This window comes from Mobula birostris, chromosome 18 (assembly GCF_030028105.1).
Source record: "Mobula birostris isolate sMobBir1 chromosome 18, sMobBir1.hap1, whole genome shotgun sequence".
Taxonomy (NCBI): domain Eukaryota; kingdom Metazoa; phylum Chordata; class Chondrichthyes; order Myliobatiformes; family Myliobatidae; genus Mobula; species Mobula birostris.
This window is the reverse complement of record NC_092387.1, coordinates 2,357,214-2,369,461: the sequence shown is the minus strand read 5'-3', so window position 1 is coordinate 2,369,461 and position 12,248 is coordinate 2,357,214. Positions and strand designations below refer to the sequence as shown.

The window sequence follows — 12,248 nt, the reverse complement described above, 5'->3', positions numbered from 1 at the left end:
GAGTGAGATAGGGAGGTTGGAGTCACAGGGGAGTGGGTAGGGGTGGGATTAGGAGGTTGGAGTCACAGGGAGGTCGAGGAGGGGGAGAGATAGGGAGGGTGGAGTCACAGGGAGTGTGGAGGGGTGAGTGTGATAGGGAGGTTGGAGTCACAGGGAGTGGGGAGGGGGTGGGATAGGGAAGTTGGTCTCACAGGGAGTGGGGAGAGCGTTGGATAGGGGAGGTTGGAGTCACAGGGAGTGGGGAGGGGTTGAGATAGGGTATTTGGAGTCACAGGAAGAGGGGAGGGGGCGGGATTGGGGGGTTGGAGTCACAGGGAGTGGGGAGGGTGTGGGATAGGGAAGTTGGTGTCACAGAGAGTGGGGAGGGGGGTGGGATAGGGAAGTCGGAGTCACAGGGAGTGGGGAAGGGGCGGGATAGGGAAGTTGGTGTCACAGGCAGTGGGAAGGGGTTGAGATAGGGAGTTTGGTGTCACAGGGTGTGTGGAGGGGGTGGGATAGGGAGGCTGGAGTCACAGGGAGAGTGGAGGGGGTGAGATAGGGAGTTTGGAGTCACACGGAGTGGGGAGAGGTGGGATTGGGAGGTTGGAGTCACAGGGAGTGGGGGAGAGGGTGAGATAGGGAGGTTGGAGTCACAGGGAGAGGGGAGAGGGGGTGAGATAGGGAGGTTGGTGTCACAGCGAGTTGGAAGGGTGTGAGATAGGCAGGTTGGTGTCACAGGGAGTGGGGAGGGATGGGATAGGGAGGTTGGAGTCACAGGGAGTGTGGAGCGGATGGAATATGGAGGTTGGAGTCACAGGGAGTGGGTAGGGGGTGAGATAGGAAGTTTGGAGTCACAGGGAGTGGGGAGAGGGTGGGATTGGGAGGTTGGAGTAACAGTGAGTGGGGAGGGTGTGAGATCGGGAGGGTTGGAGTCACAGGGAGTGGGGAGGGGGGTGGGATAGGGAGGTTGGATTCATAGGGAGAGGGGAGGGGATGGGATAGGGAGGTTGGAGTCACAGGGAGTGGGGAGGGTGTGGGATAGGGGGGGTTGGAGTCACAGGGAGTGGGGAGGGTGTGAGATAGGGAGGTTGGGTGTCACAGGGCGTGGGGAGGGTGAGTGTGATAGGGAGGTTGGAGTCACAGGGAGCGGGGAGGGGGTGAGATAGGGATGTTGGAGTCACAGGGAGGGGGGGAAGTGGGTGAGATAGGGAGGTTGCAGTGCCCGGGAGTGGGGAGGGGGTGAGATAGGGAGGTTGGAGTCACAGCGTAGTGGGGAGGGGGGTGAGACTAGGGAGGTTGGAGTCACAGCGAGAAGGGAGGGGGTGTGATAGAGAGGTTGGAGTCACAGGGAGTGGGGAAAGGTGAGATAGGGAGGGTGGAGTCACAGGGAGTGGGGAGAGCGTGAGATACGGAGGTTGGAGTCACAGGGAGAGGGGAGGGGGGGTGTGATAGGGAAGTTGGTGTCACAGGGAGTGGGGAGAGCGTTGGATAGGGAGGTTGGAGTCACAGGGAGTGGGGAGGGGTTGAGATAGGGTATTTGGAGTCACAGGAAGAGGGGAGGGGGCGGGATTGGGGGGTTGGAGTCACAGGGAGTGGGGAGGGTGTGGGATAGGGAAGTTGGTGTCACAGAGAGTGGGGAGGGGGTGGGATAGGGAAGTTGGAGTCACAGGGAGTGGGGAAGGGGCGGGATAGGGAAGTTGGTGTCACAGGCAGTGGGAAGGGGTTGAGATAGGGAGTTTGGTGTCACAGGGTGTGTGGAGGGGGTGGGATAGGGAGGCTGGAGTCACAGGGAGAGTGGAGGGGGGGTGAGATAGGGAGTTTGGAGTCACACGGAGTGGGGAGAGGGTGGGATTGGGAGGTTGGAGTCACAGGGAGAGGGGAAGGGGTTGAGATAGGGAGGTTGGTGTCACAGGGAGTTGGAAGGGTGTGAGATAGGGAGGTTGGTGTCACAGGGAGTGGGGAGGGGATGGGATAGGGAGGTTGGAGTCACAGGGAGTGGGGAGCAGATGGAATAGGGAGGTTGGAGTCACAGGGAGTGGGTAGGGGGTGAGATGGGAAATTTGGAGTCACAGGGAGTGGGGAGGGGGTGAGATAGGGAGGTTGCAGTCACCGGGAGTGGGGAGGGGGGTGAGATAGGGAGGTTGGAGTCACAGGGAGTGGGGAGGGGGGTGAGATAGGGAGGTTGGAGTCATAGGGAGAGGGGAGGGGATGGGATAGGGAGGTTGGAGTCACAGGGAGTGGGGAGGGTGTGGGATAGGGGGGTTGGAGTCACAGGGAGTGGGGAGGGTGTGAGATAGGGAGGTTGGTGTCACAGGGCGTGGGCAGGGTGAGTGTGATAGGGAGGTTGGAGTCACAGGGAGCGGGGAGATGGTGAGATAGGGATGTTGGAGTCACAGGGAGGGGGGGAGTGGGTGAGATAGGGAGGTTGCAGTGCCCGGGAGTGGGGAGGGGGTGAGATAGGGAGGTTGGAGTCACAGGGAGTGGGGAGGGTGGTGAGATAGGGAGGTTGGAGTCACAGGGAGAAGGGAGGGGGTGTGATTGAGAGGTTGGAGTCACAGGGAGTGGGGAAAGGTGAGATAGGGAGGTTGGTGTCACAGGGAGTGGGGAGAGCGTGAGATACGGAGGTTGCAGTCACAGGGAGAGGGGAGGGGTTGTGATAGGGAGGTTGGAGTCACAGGGAGAGGGGAGGGGGTGGGATTGGGAGGTTAGAGAAACAGGGAGGGGGAGGAGTGAGATAGGGAGGTTGGAGTCACAGGGAGAGGGGAGGAGGGTGGGATAGGGAGGTTGGAGTCACAGGGAGTGGGTAGGGGGTGGGATTAGGAGGTTGGAGTCACAGGGAGTGAGGAGGGGGAGAGATAGGGAGGGTGGAGTCACAGGGAGTGTGGAGGGTGAGTGTGATAGGGAGGTTGGAGTCACAGGGAGTGGGGAGGGGGTGGGATAGGGAAGTTGGTCTCACAGGGAGTGGGGAGAGCGTTGGATAGGGAGGTTGGAGTCACAGGGAGTGGGGAGGGGTTGAGATAGGGTATTTGGAGTCACAGGAAGAGGGGAGGGGGCGGGATTGGGGGGTTGGAGTCACAGGGAGTGGGGAGGGTGTGGGATAGGGAAGTTGGTGTCACAGAGAGTGGGGAGGGGGTGGGATAGGGAAGTTGGAGTCACAGGGAGTGGGGAAGGGGCGGGATAGGGAAGTTGGTGTCACAGGCAGTGGGAAGGGGTTGAGATAGGGAGTTTGGTGTCACAGGGTGTGTGGAGGGGGTGGGATAGGGAGGCTGGAATCACAGGGAGAGTGGAGGGGGTGAGATAGGGAGTTTGGAGTCACACGGAGTGGGGAGAGGGTGGGATTGGGAGGTTGGAGTCACAGGGAGTGGGGAGGGGGTGAGATAGGGAGGTTGGAGTCACAGGGAGAGGGGAGGGGGTGAGATAGGGAGGTTGGTGTCACAGCGAGTTGGAAGGCGTGTGAGATAGGCAGGTTGGTGTCACAGGGAGTGGGGAGGGGATGGGATAGGGAGGTTGGAGTCACAGGGAGTGTGGAGCGGATGGAATATGGAGGTTGGAGTCACAGGGAGTGGGTAGGGGGTGAGATAGGAAGTTTGGAGTCACAGGGAGTGGGGAGAGTGTGGGATTGGGAGGTTGGAGTAACAGTGAGTGGGGAGGGTGTGAGATCGGGAGGTTGGAGTCACAGGGAGTGGGGAGGGGGTGGGATAGGGAGGTTGGATTCATAGGGAGAGGGGAGGGGATGGGATAGGGAGGTTGGAGTCACAGGGAGTGGGGAGGGTGTGGGATAGGGGGGTTGGAGTCACAGGGAGTGGGGAGGGTGTGAGATAGGGAGGTTGGTGTCACAGGGCGTGGGGAGGGTGAGTGTGATAGGGAGGTTGGAGTCACAGGGAGCGGGGAGGGGGTGCGATAGGGATGTTGGAGTCACAGGGAGGGGGGGAGTGGGTGAGATAGGGAGGTTGCAGTGCCCGGGAGTGGGGAAAGGTGAGATAGGGAGGTTGGTGTCACAGGGAGTGGGGAGAGCGTGAGATACGGAGGTTGGAGTCACAGGGAGAGGGGAGGGGGTGTGATAGGGAGGTTGGAGTCACAGGGAGAGGGGAGGGGGTGGGATTGGGAGGTTAGATAAACAGGGAGGGGGAGGAGTGAGATAGGGAGGTTGGAGTCACAGGGAGAGGGGAGGAGGGTGGGATAGGGAGGTTGGAGTCACAGGGAGTGGGTAGGGGGTGGTATTAGGAGGTTGGAGTCACAGGGAGTGAGGAGGGGGAGAGATAGGGAGGGTGGAGTCACAGGGAGTGTGGAGGGTGAGTGTGATAGGGAGGTTGGAGTCACAGGGAGTGGGGAGGGGGTGGGATAGGGAAGTTGGTGTCACAGAGAGTGGGGAGGGGGTGGGATAGGGAAGTTGGAGTCACAGGGAGTGGGGAAGGGGCGGGATAGGGAAGTTGGTGTCACAGGCAGTGGGAAGGGGTTGAGATAGGGAGTTTGGTGTCACAGGGTGTGTGGAGGGGGTGGGATAGGGAGGCTGGTGTCACAGGGAGAGTGGAGGGGGTGAGATAGGGAGTTTGGAGTCACACGGAGTGGGGAGAGGGTGGGATTGGGAGGTTGGAGTCACAGGGAGAGGGAAGGGGTTGAGATAGGGAGGTTGGTGTCACAGGGAGTTGGAAGGGTGTGAGATAGGGAGGTTGGTGTCACAGGGAGTGGGGAGGGGATGGGATAGGGAGGTTGGAGTCACAAGGAGTGGGGAGCGGATGGAATAGGGAGGTTGGAGTCACAGGGAGTGGGTAGGGGGTGAGATAGGAAATTTGGAGTCACAGGGAGTGGGGAGGGGGTGAGATAGGGAGGTTGCAGTCACCGGGAGTGGGGAGGGGGTGTGATAGGGAGGTTGGAGTCACAGGGAGAGGGGAGGGGGTGGGATTGGGAGGTTAGAGAAACGGAGTGGGGAGGGGGTGTGGGATAGGGAGGTTGGAGTCACAGGGAGTGGGGAGGGGGTGGGATAGGGAAGTTGGAGTCACAGGGGGGGGGTGTGATAGGGAGGTTGGAGTCACAGGGAGTGGGGAAAGGTCAGATAGGGAGGTTGGTGTCACAGGGAGTGGGGAGAGCGTGAGATACGGAGGTTGGAGTCACAGGGAGAGGGGAGGGGGTGTGATAGGGAGGTTGGAGTCACAGGGAGAGGGGAGGGGGTGGGATTGGGAGGTTAGAGAAACAGTGAGCGGGGAGGGGGTGGGATTGGGAGGTTGGTGTCACAGGGAGGGGGAGGAGTGTGATAGGGAGGTTGGAGTCACAGGGAGAGGGGAGGGGTGTGGGATAGGGAGGTTGGAGTCACAGGGAGAGGGGAGGGGGTGTGATAGGGAGGTTGGAGACACAGGGAGAGGGGAGGGGGTGTGATAGGGAGGTTGCAGTCACCGGGAGTGGGGAGGGTGTGATTTAGGGAGGTTGGAGTCACAGGGACTGGGGAGGGTGTGACATAGGGAGGTTGGAGTCACAGGGAGAGGGGAGGGGGTGTGATAGGGAGGTTGGTGTCACATGGAGTGGGGAGGGGATGGTATTGGAGGTTGGAGTCACAGGGAGAGGGGAGAGATGTGAGATAGGGAGGTTGGAGTCACAGGGAGTGTGGAGGGAGTGGGATAGGGAGGTTGGCGTCACAGGGAGAGTGGAGGGGTGAGATAGGGAGTTTGGAGTCACACGGAGCGGGGAGAGGGTGAGATTGGGAGGTTGGAGTCACAGGGAGAGGGGAGGGGTGAGATAGGGAGGTTGGTGTCACAGGGAGTGGGGAGGGTGAGTGTGATAGGGAGGTTAGAGTCACAGGGAGTGGGGAGGGGGGTGAGATAGGGAGGTTGGAGTCACGGAGAGGAGAGAGAGTGAGATAGGGAGGTTGGAGTCACAGGGAGAGGGGAGGAGGGTGGGATGGGGAGGTTGGAGTCACAGGGAGTGGGTACGGGATGGGATTAGGAGGTTGGAGTCACAGGGAGTGAGGAGGGGGAGAGATAGGGAGGGTGGAGTCAGAGGGAGTGTGGAGGGTGAGTGTGATAGGGAGGTTGGAGTCACAGGGAGAGGGGAGGGGTGAGATAGGGAGGTTGGTGTGACAGGGAGTGGGGAGGGTGAGTGTGATAGGGAGGTTGGTGTCACAGGGAGTGGGGAAGGGTGTGAGATAGGGAGGTTGGAGTCACAGGGAGTGGGTAGGGGGTGGGATTGGGAGGTTGGTGTCACAAGGAGGGGGAGGGGTGAGATAGGGATGTTGGTGTCACAGGGAGAGGGGAGGGATGTGATACGGAGGTTGGAGTCACAGGGAGAGGGGAGGGGGTGTGATAGGGAGGTTGGAGTCACAGGGAGAGGGGCGGGGGTGGAAGTGGGAGGTTGGAGTCACAAGGAGTGCGAAGGAGGTGAGATAGGGAGGTTGGAGTCACAGAGAGTGGGTAGGGGGTGGAATAGGGAGGTTGGAGTCACAGGGAGTGGGGAGGGGGGTGAGATAGGGAGGTTGGAGTCACAGAGAGAGGGGAGGAGTGTGGGATAGGGAGGTTGGAGTCACAGGGAGTGGGTAGCGGGTGGGATTAGGAGGTTGGAGTCACAGGGAGTGAGGAGGGGGTGAGATAGGGAGGTTGGAGTCACAGGGAGTAGGCAGGGGGTGGAATAGGGAGGTTGGAGTCACAGGGAGTGGGTCGGGGGTGGGATAGGGAGGTTGGAGTCATAGGGATTGGGGATGGGGGTGAGATAGGGAGGTTGGAGTCACAGGGAGTGGGTAATGGGTGGAATAGGGAGGTTGGAGTCACAGGAAGTGGGTAGGGGGTGGGATAGGGAGGTTGGAGTCACAGGCATTGGGGAGGGGGGTGAGATAGGGAGGTTGGAGTCACCGAGAGGAGAGAGAGTGAGATTAGGAGGTTGGAGTCACAGGGAGAGGGGAGGAATGTGGGATAGGGAGGTTGGAGTCACAGGGAGTGGGGATGGGGGTGAGATGAGGTTGGAGTCACGGAGAGGAGAGAGAGTGAGATAGGGAGGTTGGAGTCACAGGGAGTGGGGAGGGGTTGAGATAGGGAATTTGGAGTGACAGGGAGAGGGGAGGGGGCGGGATAGGAAAGTTGGTTTCACAGAGACTGGGGAGGGGGTGGGATAGGGAGGTTGGAGTCACAGGGAGTGGGAAGGCGTTGAGATAGGCAGGTTGGTGTCACAGGGAGTGGGGAGGGGATGGGATAGGGAGGTTGGAGTCACAGGGAGAGTGGAGGGGGTGAGATAGGGAGGTTGGAGTCACAGTGCGTGGCGAGGGGGTGAGATAGGGAGGTTGGTATCACAGGGCGAGGGGAGAGGGTAAGATAGGGAGGTTGGAGTCACAGGGAGGGGGGAGGGGGTGAGATAGGGAGGTTGGAGTCACGGAGAGGAGAGGGAGTGGGATAGGGAGGTTGGAGTCACAGGGAGTGGGGAGGGGGTTGGATAGGGATGTTGCAGGCACCGGGAGTGGGGAGGGGGTGAGATAGGGAGGTTGGAGTCACAGGGAGAGGGGAGGGGTGTGGGATAGGGAGGTTGGAGTCACAGGGAGTGGGGTAGTGGGTGAGATTGGGAGGTTGGTGTCACAGGGAGGGGGAGGGGTGTAATCGGGATGTTGGTGTCACAGGGAGAGGGGAGGGGATGTGATATGGAGGTTGGAGCAATGGAGAGGAGAGGGAGTGAGATAGGGAGGTTGGAGTCACAGGGAGAGGGGAGGGGGTGTGATAGGGAGGTTGGAGTCACAGGGAGAGGAGAGGGGGTGTGATAGGGAGGTTGGAGTCACAGGGAGTGGGGAGGAGGTGAGATAGGGAGGTCGGAGTCACAGGGAGTGGGTGGGGATGCAATAGGGAGGTTGGAGTCACAGGGAGTGGGGAGGGGGGTGAGATAGGGAGGATGGAGTCACGGAGAGGAGAGAGAGTGAGATAGGGAGGTTAGAGTCACAGGGAGAGGGGAGGGGGTGGGATAGGGAGGTTGGAGTCACAGGGAGTGGTGCGGGGGTGAGATAGGGAGGTTGGCGTGAAAGGGAGTGGGGAGAGGGTGAGATAGGGAGGTTGGAGTCACAGGGAGAGGAGAGGGGGTGTGATAGGGAGGTTGGAGTCACAGGGAGAGGGGAGGGGTTGGAATTGGGAGGTTGGAGTCACAGGGAGTGGGGAGGAGGTGAGATAGGGAGGTTAGAGTCACAGGGAGTGGGGAGGGGAGTGGGATAGGGAGGTTGGAGTCACAGGGAGTGGGTAGGGGGTGGGATTAGGAGGTTGGAGTCACAGGGAGTGAGGAGGGGGAGAGATAGGGAGGGTGGAGTCACAGGGAATGTGGAGGGTGAGTGTGATAGGGAGGTTGGAGTCACAGGGAGTGGGGAGAGCGTTGGATAGGGAGGTTGGAGTCACAGGGAGTGAGGAGGGGTTGAGATGGGGTATTTGGAGTCACAGGAAGAGGGGAGGGGGCGGGATAGGGAGGTTGGAGTCACAGGGAGTGGGGAGGGTGTGGGATAGGGAAGTTGATGTCACAGAGAGTGGGGAGGGGGTGGGATAGGGAAGTTGGAGTCACATGGAGTGGGGAAGGGGCGGGATAGGGAGGCTGGAGTCACAGGGAGAGTGGAGGGGGTGAGATAGGGAGTTTGGAGTCACACGGAGTGGGGAGAGGGTGGGATTGGGAGCTTGGAGTCACAGGGAGTGGGGAGGGGGTGAGATAGGGAGGTTGGAGTCACAGGGAGAGGGGAGGGGGTGAGATAGGGAGGTTGGTGTCACAGGGAGTTGGAAGGGTGTGAGATAGGGAGGTTGGTGTCACAGGGAGTGGGGAGGGGATGGGATAGGGAGGTTGGAGTCACAGGGAGTGGGGAGCGGATGGAATAGGGAGGTTGGAGTCAGAGGGAGTGGGTAGCGGGTGAGATAGGAAGTTTGGAGTCACAGGGAGTGGGGAGAGGGTGGGATTGGGAGGTTGGAGTCACAGGGAGTGGGGAGGGTGTGAAATAGGGAGGTTGGAGTTACAGGGAGAGGGGAGGGGGTGGGATAGGGAGGTTGGAGTCACAGGGAGTGTGGAGGGTGTGAGATAGGGAGGTTGGAGTCACAGGGAGTGGGGAGGGTGTGGGATTGCGAGGTTGGAGTCACCGGGAGTGGGGAGGGTGTGGGATAGGGGGGTTGGAGTCACAGGGAGTGGGGAGGGTGTGAGATAGGGAGGTTGGAGTTACAGGAGTGTGGAGGGTGAGTGAGATAGGGAGGTTGGAGTCACAAGGAGTGGGGAGGGAGTGGAATAGGGAGGTTGGAGTCACAGGGAGAGGGGAGGAGTGTGGGATAGGGAGGTTGGAGTCACAGGGAGTGGGGAGGGGGTGGGATAGGGAAGTTGGAGTCACAGGGAGAGGGGAGGGGATGGGATAGGGAGGTTGGAGCCACAGGGAGAGGGGAGAGGGCAGGATAGGGAGGTTGGAGTCACAGGGAGTGGGGAGGGATTAGAGTAGGGAGGTTGGAGTCACAGGGAGTGGGAAGGGTGTGAGATAGGGAGGTTGGTGTCACAGGGAGTGGGGAGGGGATGTGATAGGGAGGTTGGAGTCACAGGGAGTGGGGAGGGGGTGAGATAGGAAGTTTGGAGTCACAGGCAGTGGGTAGGGGGTGGGATAGGGAGGTTGGAGTCACAGGGAGTGGGGAGGGGGGTGAGATAGGGAGGTTGGAGTCATGGAGAGGAGAGAGAGTGAGATAGGGAGGTTGGAGTCACAGGGAGAGGGGAGGAGTGTGGGATAGGGAGGTTGGAGTCACAGGGAGTGGTTAGGGGGTGGGATTAGGAGGTTGGAGTCACAGGGAGTGAGGAGGGGGTGAGATAGGGAGGGTGGAGTCATAGGGAGTGTGGAGGGTGAGTGTGATAGGGAGGTTGGAGTCACAGGGAGTGGGAAGGGTGTGGGATAGGGAAGTTGGTGTCACAGGGAGTAGGGAGAGCGTTGGATATGGAGGTTGGAGTCACAGGGAGTGGGGAGTGGGCGGGATAGGGAGGTCGGAGTCACAGGGAGTGGGGAGGGGGTGGGATAGGGAAGTTGGTGTCACAGAGAGTGGGGAGGGGGTGGGATAGGGAGGTTGGAGTCACAGGGAGTGGGGAGGGGGTGAGATAGGGAGTTTGGAGTCACAGGGAGTGGGTAGGGGGTGGGATAGGGAGGTTGGAGTCACAGGGAGTGGGGAGGGGGTTGAGATAGGGAGGTTGGAGTCACGGAGAGGACAGAGAGAGTGAGATAGGGAGGTTGGAGTCACAGGGAGAGGGGAGGAGTGTGGGATAGGGAGGTTGGAGTCACAGGGATTGGGTAGGGGGTGGGATTAGGAGGTTGGAGTCACAGGGAGTGAGGAGGGGTTGAGGTATGAGGGTGGAGTCACAGGGAGTGTGGAGGTAGAGTGTGATAGGGAGGTTGGAGTCACGGAGTGTGGAGCGGGTGAGATAGGGAGGTTGGAGTCACAGGGAGAGTGGAGGGGGTGAGATAGGGAGTTTGGATTAACACGGAGTGGGAAGAGGGTGGGATTGGGAGGTTGGAGTCACAGGGAGTGTGGAGGGTGTGAGATAGGGAGGTTGGAGTCACAGGGAGTGGGGAGGGGGTGGGATTGGGAGGTTGGAGTCACCGGGAGTGGGGAGGGGGTGGGATAGGGGGGTTGGAGTCACAGGGAGTGGGGAGGGTGTGGGATAGGGAGGTTGGAGTCACAGGGAGTGGGGAGGGGATGGGATAGGGAGGTTGGAGTCACAGGGAGAGGGAAGGGGTTGGGTTAGGGAGGTTGGAGTCACAGGGAGTGGGGAGGGGGTGGGATAGGGAAGCTGGTGTCACAGGGAGTGGGCAGGGTGTGGGATAGGGAGGTTGGAGTCACAGGGAGTGGGGAGGGTGTGGGATAGGGAGGTTGGAGTCTCAGGGAGTGTGGAGGGTGAGTGTGATAGCGAGGTTGGAGACACGGAGTCGGGAGGACGAGTTGGAATCAGAGCAGGGAGTGGGGAGGGGGCAGGAACAGAATCGAAGGTGTCGATGGAACGTGAACGTTTAGGGAGGGGATGAGAATGGGGTGAAATGACACGATTCACCAGAGCAAGGTTGATGGGGGACGGGCAGCGGTGAGCAAAATCCAATAGTGTCAGTTCACCAGGGTTCAGCCACAATGTTCACATCCACATCTCACTGTGATTAACAGCACAGACATATCATTCAGGCGTGGGGTAGTATTTACCATGGGAAATGCTGTGACACAGTGAGTCCCTTGGGGGCTGAGCTGGGATTCTAATGGGACATTGTAGATTGAAGAAATATCATGACAGGGATTCTTATGGGACATTGTAGATTGGGGAGATATACTGTCTGACTGCAGAGTTTAAAATACAGAGAGCCAAGTTAAATCTGCTACCTTAATGCGAGCTACTGCTTCCTGCGCTTGCATCATACGGATGTTTTTCGAAGGATTTCGCTCCGACAGCAGCTGTGTTGAGCCGAGGTAATTGGCTGCAAAAATGATCCCATCAATCAAATCTTCTGGCTCACAAGGACCTGGAACTTCACCGGAAACAGCAAAGTTTAAAGAGTCCCAGTGCTGTTATCACAAACAGGAGATACTAACTGGTAATGATGGTAAAATAAACAGGCCTGATATGCAGTATTTATGGTGGAACAGTTCACCATTCACTCATCTCACACTCTGTGTTCTGACTTTCTATTGTTGATATTCCTCCACGTGCCCTTCTGTCCCACCGGGCTGTGTCACCCAGCAACCCACCGATTTAACCTGAACTGAATCATGGGACCAATTCACCAACCAACTGGTACGTCTTTGGAATGTGGGAGGGAACCAGAGCAGCTGGAGGAAACCTGCATGTACACGGGAAGGAACGTACAAACTTGCCATGAGCTTCTCCACTACCCTATCATGGCTCTCAGGGTTAAACAGGATTTGGAAGTCCTCAGGTAATAAAATAACAAACTGGCTCCAAGTGCAAACGTTTCCTCCCGCAGAACCCTCAATTATGCAAATCATTCACTGATGTACCATTGGACAATTAATCTTTCTTTCATTCATCCATCCTCCAGAGGAATTGGCCTTCAAAGTATGGCCTTCTGTTCCAAGTGGCCTCGAGGATCTAATATCTGGCAATATTCCAGCAATACTCACCATCCACAAAGTTAGGAAAGGAGGATGGTGTCTTCGTTTGCTACAAGGGAAAGCAGATGTTGTCAACTGTCTCACAGGAATCAGAATTAAGTTATCAGCAATGGAATGACAAGTTTTGATTGCATTCACAGAACATACAACTTTACAGACAATTGACCCACGATGTTCTGCCAACTTTTTAACCTACTCTTA

The 12,248-nt window shown here is 58.7% G+C and overlaps 1 protein-coding gene across 3 annotated transcripts in view; it reads right to left on the bottom strand.

The window, feature by feature from the left end:
• apba2b (amyloid beta (A4) precursor protein-binding, family A, member 2b) overlaps positions 1–12,248 on the bottom strand; it is a 167,282-nt gene that overhangs the window by 100,112 nt on the left and 54,922 nt on the right. For all 3 annotated transcript variants that reach the window (XR_011889584.1, XM_072281920.1, XM_072281921.1), the window contains exons 4-5: positions 12,057–12,096; positions 11,298–11,443 (exon numbers count right to left, since the gene is read on the bottom strand). Coding sequence is in view for 2 of the 3 variants with exons in the window: in XM_072281920.1 (XP_072138021.1) it covers positions 11,298–11,443; positions 12,057–12,096 (186 nt within the window). In the remaining variant the exon portion in view is untranslated. The remainder of the gene's footprint in view (positions 1–11,297; positions 11,444–12,056; positions 12,097–12,248) is intronic.